Raw genomic sequence first — 12,192 nt, 5'->3', positions numbered from 1 at the left:
CTTGAGTGCATCAGCAAATATTATTGTACCCTTTCTTAAGTGTATTTCATCCCTGTAAAAACAGTCTCTCTCTCTTGTTAACAAGCACAGCCCACACTTACAAAAATTCTACCTCATTAGCCTAGCAGTCCTTCCATGGCTCAACTAATTGACAAGGCTTTCATAAAGTTCTCCCCTGTATTGTGTCTGGAAATTGTAGACACTTTTTAAAAAAAATTAATACTAAGTCATGGGTTTTTTCTCTCCCTGTACTTGTCAAGGAAATCCTCATATCTACTCTCAATACCATAGCATGATCATGTACAAGTATCACCCACATGCAGTACTCTTAAAAGATGAAAGCTGTTTCACAACATCATCAACTTTTGCCATAGACAGCTATACTCCAGTCCTATTCCACCTATCCCTTTTACAAAATATATTTCCCATTTTCTTGACAATTGAGCCACTAACAACAGCTACCTTCTCTGGGACTAGTGCACTCTGCTGTAAAGGACCTTGTGTTTTGTGTTGCATGAGTGTAGTCTCCAGTGTTGTGCTGGGTGGCTTGAAGGATTCTTTATTTTAATTTCTTTGAGGGCATCAATGTTCCTCAAGCCTTATATAAGTCCATCAGAATGCTGACTTGGTTATATTATGTCCTACTACAGATAACCCCACAAAAAGGCCACAATTAATACAACAAATGTAGTTGTGCTTTACAAGAGAACTATCATCAATGGTTCTCTTGCAAATCACAATTTAAGGCATTCTCATGACTTTGAGCTTTTTGCTTTCTGCTTTGTTTGAGGCATTATTCTAGTCTAAAATTACCACACAAACTAAGAGGTTAAGAATATATAATAATGCACGCTATTACTAGATTTTGTTACACAGTACGTACTACACTATGTTTCTAAATAATGTTAATGACCTTCTAATTTCTTAATTAAAAAAAAATCCAACCAATATAATTGGAACCATCTACCTATTTATTACAATTAAAATACTAAAATTACTATTAATATCACAATAATGAGATATATTGGCACAAATAATTTATATTAATTGTTTGTGCTGAAATCATTGATGTAAAGGCTCTATGAATATAAAAAATATTTATTAAACAATTTAGTACACTAATTAGGTAAAAAAAAAAAAAAAAAGGCTAAATTTTTCAACTTCATTAGTTGTAACCTTGAACCAAATTATTCCTTTTAATTATTTATATTTTAACTTAACCTTAACTTACTTAAATTTTAATTACTTATCGTTGTTAACTTGTAATTTATTTATATTTTATTATATCTTGTATTTTATCTTTCTGTTAACTATTTTATATAAACTTATAAACACTCAAAAAATCATTTCAAAATCATTTCACTGGATTTCAAAATGATCTAATTAAATGCTCTGAGTGTGTCTGTGAATTATATATATTTTAACTTTAACAAGAATTGTATTCATTCTTTTATAGCAGAGAGTGCAAAAGAAATGCAGAATTCAGTGAAAGGCACTGATCTCTAAAATTGACAGCTTATTATCATAATTTCTCTATATTACACTACTAATAACTTCTCTCTAAAAGTTAATAGGTGTAAAAATTTCAAAAATACGCTAACTAAATGCTCTAAACCTATCTGTAAATTATATCTTTTACTTATAACATGATTTAACTTACATACTTTGATACTCCTTGGTTTGTCAAAATTTTGAATAGGTTTCTGAAATTTACACATATTGAAAGTAGAATTAGCTGGATCAGCAAATTGTCGACGGTTCACAGGAATTATCTCTCTGCTGAGAAACAATACCTACAAATACTTAAAGGGTGCAAGCCTATCCTGTAGGCTGGCTAGCTGTTGCACAAAACTTCATGTGGCAGAAGGTCAATGAACAAGTTAAACGTTTAATCAATTTTGCTAAGAAGTCCCTTGATTGCATATCTATAAATGTTGAAAGACCCTTTCAATATCAAAATATGTCAGAAGATGGATTTGATATTGAAATCTAAAACATAACCAATTTTATTTAGTTGCTGGGATTGTCTAAGGTCTAACTGTACCAAAAACTGCCCTTTACATACCAATAAACTAATTAAAGTACTTTATGTGGAAAAGTGTCTTATTTTAAATCTTTTTTATTTTGCAGTACTCTTCTTTAGTTTAAGGAAGCAATGTTTGCACACACAGTTTTGATAGTGAGAAACAGTGCTGCAAGCTGGAGAGACATCGGGCAATCCACTATGAAGGCTTGCTGATGGAAGTGTTGTCTGCAGTTTGTTCACGAATACCGAATACTAAGATTTCCAAGGACCATAAAAAAATGCCACAAGGGAAATTATAGACATAGCAAAACACCTTAACCTGAAAGTGGATACTGAAGATGTGATTGAGTTGCTAGTCTTATAGAGAAGACCAGCTGTGATAATTTGATTAAGTTTACGACACAAATGCAAAATGAAGAAAGGGATGATGGTGATGATAATATCTTCAGTACACTCCTTCAAAATGCAGGATGGTGGTAGAACAAATTTTTACAGATGTGTAAAAATTTGTTTTCAGCAAGAGTAATTGATTGTTGACACAAAGTACCACTTAGTGCCATAGAAGTGGGTAGTTTGAATAAATGAAAGGAAAATTAGACATATTATTATATGGGATGGACAGATGAGTTAGATAGGCAGGGTTGTTATCAGTTTTTTTTTTTTTTTTTTTTGACTGATGATGTATGAGTTTGTTTCCTTGCATCATTTTTCACTGCTGCTACTACTACTACTACTACTACTAATAATAATAATAAAATTTCCTTAACCTCAAAAGTTTAAGGGAAAGCATTACCGGATTGAAAGGGACAATGGAATTTCGATTCCAATGCTGAAAGAAGCAGCAACATTGCTTAGGGCCTTCATGAGATCACTGCTTGCTATAAGATTCTTTATGATGAAATAAAGAAGGCAATTCATCAGCTTTCTTTGAATGAATTTTTCAAACAGGATTAGCTTATCAGATATGTATAGTAACTATACTTATTCGTTATTATTTGGTTTTTAGGAGCATTAGCAACTAAGGCCATATTGCTCCGGGGATATGCGAGAAACATTTTTGGGCTTTCTTCTCACTATGATTGAATTAATCAGTTGCTGGTGAAGGTTGCTTGACAAAAATATCTTTTTTTCCTCCCCTTCTGTAAAATTGGAAGAAAAAGTTCTAAATGTAGGATAGTTCCCCCTCCAGGTGAATTAAAATCCTAAGCCTCATATTTGTGTTCAGGAAGCAGTGAATGTGTTACTCATGCACATTGGATGAGTGGACTTCTGGAACCCTGACAATCTTATATACAGTAATACCCCGACTTACGCTAACTCGGAGTTACGCGGTTCTTGATTTTTTCGTTTGGCAACGCTGCCGCCCACTATCTTCAAGGTCGTTTTTCATATGTTATCGATATACGGTGCGACAGCGGAGAATGAAAGCGAAAGATGAAAAAAATTCAACTTTGCTGCTATGATTTTTATATCAGTGAAGGGGAAACACATTTCACCATAATAACGTAAAAACCAACACAATTCCAGCTATCGGTATAATCGCAAATGCAATTAGATCGAGTTTACTACCAGTTTATAACAGATTTCACTAGCAGAAACGCAACTGGATTTTTATTGTTTTATGGTAGTAACCCCTAGAAATGTGAGGTGTTAATTAATAGTGTATCTCTGCCTTTATGGTGTTGTTTATTCAGTTGCTACATGCGCGCAGCTTTGTTTATGCGTATCAAGCGTGCCTCCTCGTTTTGTAATTGTGCTTTATTCCCTAAAAATGAGTAAAATACTTAAAATGTGTGAAAAGGAAGCGTACCGAAGACACTGCAGATTCAAAGAGAAAAAGAAAAGCAATTATCGATGAACAGAGGCGGACTGGATCAAAAATTCTTACCCGGGAAAATTTATAGTGGCCTCATACTATGGTTTATGGCCAAAATCACGCTGGCCCACCGGGGTTTCCCCGGTAAGGCTTATGGCCAGTCCGCCTCTGTCGATAGAGAAAAAATATAAAATTGTGAAACGCTTTGAGCGAAATGAAAGACCATGTGATATTGCACGTGCTACAGGCCTAAACGAAGCAACGGCGAAAAGCACATGACAATTGCTAACTTGACAGGTTGAAAATTGAAAAGGGCTCAATTGTAAAGGGCTTAAAAATTTTAGAAAACATAGACTCCAACGAAGAACGCGTTATAGCTACAAAGCAAGGAATAAAAAAATTATTAGCTTGCTACGAAGAAATTCTGCGTGAAAAAAAGAACGCGCTGTGTCGTCAGACGAATTTGTTAGATTTTATGAAGACATCGACATCGAAATAATTTTTTAACGTAAGTCATTTGTTTTTTAATACATATTTTGTATTAATATGTATAAAGAACTGCAATTTTATTAATATTTTTCTTCTAAACTAGTGTTTTTGTTAGTCCTTGGTCCCAATTAAGCAAAATTTATATGTATTTATATGCAAAGTTGTACCCCGACTTACGCGATTTTCGTCGGACCCACCTATCGCGTAACTTCGGGGTATTACTGTACTCATAAAATTTGGGATAGTGAGGATGATCTTCAACGCCTTAAACTTTTAAAATGATTTTACTAATGCCAACCATTCCTTCATTATTCAAGATTTACAAGAAGTTCAAATTAATTTATTTTCTTTTTTTAAAATTAAATATATTATAGAACTTGGGAGGAAAATCATCCATACTGGCTGGCAGAATGTCAAGTGGAGAAAAAATGTCTTAACCAATTTACTTACCAGACTAGGAATATCAACTCTATCTTCATGTTCCCAAGGCATGTACACACAGTTGCGGCACATCTTAGATATTAGATCTTCCCTAAACACCACTATTTCTTGTGTGCAGAACTGTATATGACATGGGTTAGAAGTGAATGTAGCTCCTGGAACTTTTTGAAGGAATTCACGTACAACAGTTTCTGGAATCCTAGGTCTTAAAATATTATAGAGAATAGTATTAGTATGCTTAAAAAGGGAGTAAAACAATTACAAGTAAGGGATATCCTTTTTAATAGCAAAAAGATGCATCCTTAAAATTTCTTTCTAAATACTGTAATAATATAAGTAGGATAAAAAATATTCTGGTTTTCTAAGATGTGCTAAGATGTGCTAAGATAAAAATATTCTAAGATGTGCCGCAGAAAATATTCTGCGGCACATCTTAGATATTAGATCTTCCCTAAACACCACTATTTCTTGTGTGCAGAACTGTATATGACATGGGTTAGAAGTGAATGTAGCTCCTGGAACTTTTTGAAGGAATTCACGTACAACAGTTTCTGGAATCCTAGGTCTTAAAATATTATAGAGAATAGTATTAGTATGCTTAAAAAGGGAGTAAAACAATTACAAGTAAGGGATATCCTTTTTAATAGCAAAAAGATGCATCCTTAAAATTTCTTTCTAAATACTGTAATAATATAAGTAGGATAAAAAATATTCTGGTTGTACAGAAATAGATCCATCCAATCAGAAATCAACCAATGCAACTGATTAGAGAAGACCAAGTCACCTTATTAGGATAACATCATAGTACATTTACTAATAAAACATAGGATACATACATTTACTAATAAAACATAGGATACATACATTTACTAATAAAACATAGGATACATTTACTAATAAAACAGGATACATTTACTAATTAGTTGTTTGTTTGTTGTTTGTTATTTGGTTTTTAGGAGCATTAGCAACTAAGGCCATATTGCTCCGGGATATGCTGTGGTCATTCCCTGACCTTTCCGCATCCTCTGTATTTGGTGGTGAAGGGCTCGAACCCCGGTCTAATCAAGAAGCGTGTGCTACGCACTGCTGCTCCTTCCCACCTGGCTACGGAGGCGCCTCCAACTACTAATTAGTTACATGGTTATGCAGATGCATATGTAGTTTTGTTACAGCAGTTTATAAGGATTCACTCTTGGCTGTCTTTGTGTTGAGCATCTCTGCAAAGCTAGTCATGTATGCTGTGTGTGTGTGTGTGTGTGTGTGTGTGTGTGTGTGTGTGTGTGTGTGTGTGTGTGTGTGTGTGTGTGTGTGTGTGTGTGTGTGTGTGTGTGTGTGCTGTCGTATGACTGGCCTCTTAACAACAAAAATGGCCAGCAAAAGCCATTCAGAAATCTGCCAATATCCTGTCCTTGCCATGAGGAGGCGGGCTATTTTCTGTACAAAAAAATATATAAAACATAAAAATGCATAAGTTGCAATATGAAAGGATGGACTTGGTTAATTAAGATATCTCAGAGGATAGAAATTGCAGTTAATGCTATTGGGAGAGACAGCATTAGGGGATGATAGAGGTAGCATCTCCTATCAACGAAGGATTAGAGAGTTAAATGTTCCAGTGAGCTCTGCATACTGTCTGGCAGCATCAAATGGCCTGTTTAATAGTCACTATAAAGGCATTAGAAATGTAATACTGCTCAATATATCAAGCTTTATGTATGACATCTGAATTGGTGGGTAAAGCTCATTAACACTATTGGAGCTATGCCATATTTTCAGGAAAGGCTGCAATGGTAACCGGGGGGGGGGGGGTCTTAATAGGAAGAGGTGTGGGGATTTTTTTTTATTTTTTATTATTATTAATTATTTTGTTTTATTTTTACTTTTGGGAGGGAAACATGCTATTTCATAGTAAGGTTAGTAGTTGTAGTGCTGTATTTTTTTTTTTTTTTTTAATGCAAGTGTTACTGTGCATAGGATAGGGAAGAGACTTGGTTACTTCTACACAAGGTGATATAGGATATTCATTTAGGGTGTTTTAGTTTGTCAAGATGTCTAGAATCCTACTTTGTAGGTAAAATGCTAGTAGAAACTCGGCTATGGAGGCCTCCGTAGCTAAGTGGTCAGGAGCAGGAGCAGTAGCATACGCTCTTTTGAGTAGACCAGGGTTCAAGCCCGACTGCTAAATACAGTTGATCTGCCAACCTGCACTGGACCAGCGCAGCAGATTATGGTCCAATTCCCTCAACAAGAATTGCTGAGGATGCTTCCATCCTACAGTGGGTTGATAATGGCTGCAGTTTGCCTTTTTTTATTTACCTAGTAGAAAAGAAGGGTGTTATCCATGGTAAGCTAATTGTTTTGCTCATGCCAGTCCTATCAAATTAGGTTACACTCCATAACACAAAGGGGTACCAAATAAATGTCAAATAAGTAGTCAGGATAGTGTAGAATATAGCAGGGCAGTAAGTGCTGCACCTGAGCATCAGCTGCATATGGTCCAAGTGCACAGAGGCCACAAGTAGACTGCCAGTTACACTAGCAATAAGCTCAGAAAGGTGAATGGCCGCCAGGAGGAGGGCGGGAAGGGGAAACAGTAGTGGCCAGAGCTGAATGCGGGGCAGCTACACCAACTGACAAGGAAGAGAGCAAGTTCCAGCTGGGCTAGGGCTGCTAGGTGGGGGGGGGGTGTTGAATGTTTTCTATATGGAAATTTGTTACAGTTAAAATGTATACACCAAAATCTACACACCACACCTAGAAAATCTATGTACCATTTACATGGCTTAATAAAAGGTAAAAGACATACCACAGGCCATTTTCCAAGAATGTTTTAAGTACAGTAGCCAAGGCATTTCTAAGTTCCATACTGCATATTTCTTGTGAATTTTTGCCTCTGTAAGCATTTTTTCAGAAAAGCTCAATCACAAGAAGTGAGGTTGGAACTATAGGGTGGAAGTTCCAAATTTATGCTGGAGCTCATAGAGAGTTCTAAATGTTCTGCCAGTGCTCAGTTCTTTGTGACATTTGGGTGATATGAGGTCTTGCATTATCCTATAAAAGAAGTGACCATTTCCCCTTAAATTCAAATCTTTTTATTTGCAATCCCTACCCAAATCTCAGTAATGGAATTTGGGAGGAGGGGAAGAAGTCTTCTTACTCTCTTCCCTTTGTCTGTGATACTTGTATCATCCCCAACTGTTCCACTAACTTCATCATTGACCCCTAAATTTTAGGGATAGGATTTCAAAGGAAAATCATCCTATTCTCTTTCTCCCTTGCTTATTATATCATCCCCCCTCCAACTCTATTACTATTTCTGGCTACCTTCAATATTAGCCCCTAATCTCCTGACTGTTCGTGAGTGGGATTTCAGGGGGGGGCCTCTTATTCTCCTTCATTACCCCAGTAATATTTCTACTATTCTTCAATTTCTTTCTGCACTTAGGTGGGACTGAGGGCAATTTTAGTAGTACCCCTGCTTTCCCTCCTCATGCTAAGGAGAGGAACCAGGGCAAGAGAGAGAGAGAGAGAGAGAGAGAGGTTACATTCCTTATGTAACCTCTTCCTTGTTGCTAAGAGGTTAGTCATACAACATAATCAACACAACCCTCATTGCACATAATACTCAAAACAACAAACAATGGATATGGGGAACACTTTGAGTGCTTCCCAGACAGAGTCATAGTCACAATATTGTGATGTATTCAAAGGAAGCACACAGTTTTTCTGATAATTCTTGCAATTCTCAGTCTGCTTTCCTTTAATATTTTTTCACTCTTGTGACATTTGCATCTGTTATAGCAGTGCCAGGCTGACTGCTTCTTGACTGATCCTTCATTATTTAAAAAAATATTTTTACTATTTGAACACCCCCAATTTTTTTAATTAACCATTGGTTCTATTGGCTTCTTGAATCAATTTTGAATAAAAACAGTAAGTTTTGTCACTCCCTCTCTTATATCTAAAATATTTTAAAACAACAGTAACTTTTAAATGATATCTCAACTTATGCTATGAAATAAACTGTATTGTGAAGGGGGAAAAAATTCATAAACAAACTACAGAAATGACAGAGTAATATGCCAAAGAATACTTGAATATAAACAGATAATGTGCTAAAATACACTTGTATATAGTCACTAATCTTTTAAACAATTGTAGAAATGATTCCAAAATACATTTGCAACAATTTTGGAATCATTTTATTAGTATAGTGTCAGGTATATCAGCAGTTTTTGCACCCATTGAAATTCTTACTGTTTTTCAATAATAGGAACATGAGACTGACCTGTCATAGTGTAAGTGTGAGGTCACATTCCATCTAAAGTACCTTTGACAGCCACTCCCCAGACTGCAGTCCATCTGTTGATGTCTCAAAACTTTGTTAGGCCAAAAGAGAAGTTATTGCCATTAAAATAAAATAAATAATTTAATGAACAATTAAATCTTAACCAAGATCAAACAGAGGATAAGACCACTTAACCCTGATATAAAAAGACTGAGCCATGAGATTATTTCTCCGCTCATCACAGTGAATTGGGTTTCCATTCCTGGGAGGTGGAGCTCTACTATGTAGTTCTTAATAATATCCTCCATTTGAAAACATTATGAATAAAATTATTAAAAGATGTAAAATATCTTTTATCAACATCACCCACAAAGTTTTGTGATCCAAACTTCCAAGTAATAACTCTAACTGTAATCTTAAATCAACATACTCAGGACAATCAAGCATCACATGTATTGATGTCTCTTCCTCTCTACAGATGCATCTAGTATCATCCATAAGGGCTAACTGACATAATTGTAATGCCAGCCCATGTCCGATTAACAAGAAAGCTGTATGCACACCAAACTGGAGCCACGGTCTTTTCTTCAATAATATCTACTCTGGGCAAAAAGTATAGGTTTGCCTACCCTTAATACTTTCGTCCCATCTCTGTTGCTACAAAACATATAATTCAGTTAATATCCTTTTCTTCTCTATCTTATAATCATTTCTTGTGTACAATCAACTTGTATGAGGACAAGGTGTTATTCCTAATACAGTGACAGATATATTTTTCTTTGTTAAATACATCATACCAGAAAGGACAATTAACAAATCTACAGGCAATCTACCTGCAAGCACCTGTAGTGTTTCTGTCGACACTGTCCTACAAGCTCGAGTTGTAACTAGAAGAGCAAATCTCTGCACTTGATTTAGATGTTTTTGAATAATACTCTTAACTATTCTATGCAGCCAAGCTCTAGAAGCATATGTGATTATGGGGATAAATCATATAGAAGATTTATTGATCTTCCCTTTATAACCCAGTCAACTCTTATAATTCTTCTGAGCTTGGCATACAATGACATCTTATTTTTAAGAAACTTAACATGCTCAGTAAAGAACAAATGCTCTAGTTACATACCCAAGTGTCTAGCAACCTTAACGTAATGCAGGGAGGTTCCCTGTGCTCTAACTACTGGATTCCTATTCATACTCCGCCATCCTTTAAGTAACATAAGAACTGTTTTCCTATAACATTTTTCAAGTTTATACATCCTACTCTATCCTACGCCTTACCTAGTCTATTAACTTTCCTAATATTTCAATGGCACATAATTCTATTTCAGACCTTGCATTTCCCATAGACCAATATGCCAGATCATCAGCATAAGCTATAAATTCAACATTAAGATACTTCATTTTAGAAAGTCACCCATTACTATGTTCCACGTGAATGGGGCAAATCACCGAGCCTTGAGGACATCCTCTGCTTACTATATGAGTTATCTCTGTGTATCCAGTTTTAATAACTATACTTTGTTTGAAAAATAACTTTTAAACACTAAATACAAGTTATCTGTACACTGAGTCTGCCTAATACGAGCAAGAACATCTTCCCATTTGACAGTGCATGTCAAATGCACCTTTAAAATCTGCAAAAATTCTCAAAGTGTACCACCCAGAATATTCTTTAACACTATGCCTTACCCTGTAAATAGCATCCTCAGTATTATTCCCTTTTTTAAAACCATATTGGTTATCTGAGGACATATCTTTCTCTTCATAACTAATCATTAATATCAGCTAATATATAGCCTTTCATAGACTTTTGCTAAAACAGGTAATAAAGCAACTTGGCAATGCGATCCAAGTTACTAGCTTGTCAATCAGGGCTCTTTATAATCAATTTAAACTGGGCAATCTTTATCCATGTGTGGGGAAAGACAGCCCCAACCAAACAATTATTATACATTTTCAAATATAACATAGGCTTCGATCTATATGTTCTTTTAAGTGTTACAACTTTTATCATATCCAGACCAGGTGATTTACCCTCCTTAGCATGATTCACCACTTCTGCAATTTCAACAGAGCTAAATAAGGATTCTACTCTGCACCCTGCACAGCCACATACTCCTGCCAAGAAAGCTATTTAGCCTTATTTATTGATGACACATAAACTTTACGTTTTTCTTTATATATTGCCTTATTCACTAACTCTAAACTACTATTCTCCTATTTTGCTGTTACAATCTTCTTGAGGCAATAACCTCTTTCCTTAACTTTGTTAAACTATGATTCTGCTAAAACACTGGAGGAGTTTCATTTTAGCCATACAACATCACTTTCATTTTAGCCATACAACATCACACACCTTCATAATTTCTCAACAAATTGATAAGCATTTAAACTATCCCAATCTACTATATCAACATATCTCATAAACACTGCATCAAACTTATCCCACTTAACTCTCTTAGTTAGATAACAACCAACATCATACATTTTTTTTAATGTTCCAAATCACTAATCTGAAAAATGATGCCAGTGTGATCAATGGTGGTCAATTTTCAACCACCTTCCAATTCTTAATCTTATTAAAAATTGACATACTACATAAAGTCAAATCTATACAGGACTGTCCATTCATTACTCATTCAAAATAATAAGAGGAGTTTACCTCAATATAGTGCGTAGAACCCTTCTGTATGATACCCTCCAGAGGTAAACTCCTCTTATTATTTTACTAATATTATTATCAACAGAACATATTGAGTAGTACAGCTCTGATTCATACTATCTAATACACTCATTACATAAATTTATAACCTTTGTAACAACCAATTCTTCATTTCTTATAATATATATAATTAATGCTGCTTTTGGCTGAACTCCTTTGCTTATTACTCTATATTTTTATAGATAGCCTCTAATCTGATTTCCCACAGTATATAGTTCCTGCAACAGAGCAATATCTATATTCTCTTTCTCCATAACATTATTTAATTGTAGCACAACCCTCTTAGCTCTTTGTGCATTCAGCTGAATTATTTTTAAATTTCTAGGCATAGTTTATTTTCCTTTTGTAAATTTCCACGGCCTTAACATACTCGGGGCAATTCCAACCCACAGTAGTATGAGTTGCAG

General features: G+C 35.1%; 1 protein-coding gene across 1 annotated transcript in view; it reads right to left on the bottom strand.

Annotated features, from left to right (window-relative positions):
• The window catches only part of PolE2 (DNA polymerase epsilon subunit 2), a 160,591-nt gene that overhangs the window by 40,032 nt on the left and 108,367 nt on the right, over positions 1 to 12,192 (bottom strand). Inside the window, exon 10 of the mRNA XM_090380860.1 lies at positions 4,782 to 4,977. Within this exon, the coding sequence (XP_090236986.1) occupies positions 4,782 to 4,977 (196 nt within the window). The remainder of the gene's footprint in view (positions 1 to 4,781; positions 4,978 to 12,192) is intronic.

The sequence above is a fragment of the Mastigoproctus giganteus genome, chromosome 9 (assembly GCF_048544385.1).
Source record: "Mastigoproctus giganteus isolate SK-2022 chromosome 9, ASM4854438v1, whole genome shotgun sequence".
Lineage (NCBI taxonomy): Eukaryota > Metazoa > Arthropoda > Arachnida > Uropygi > Thelyphonidae > Mastigoproctus > Mastigoproctus giganteus.
This window is presented reverse-complemented; position numbering and strand designations above follow the sequence as displayed.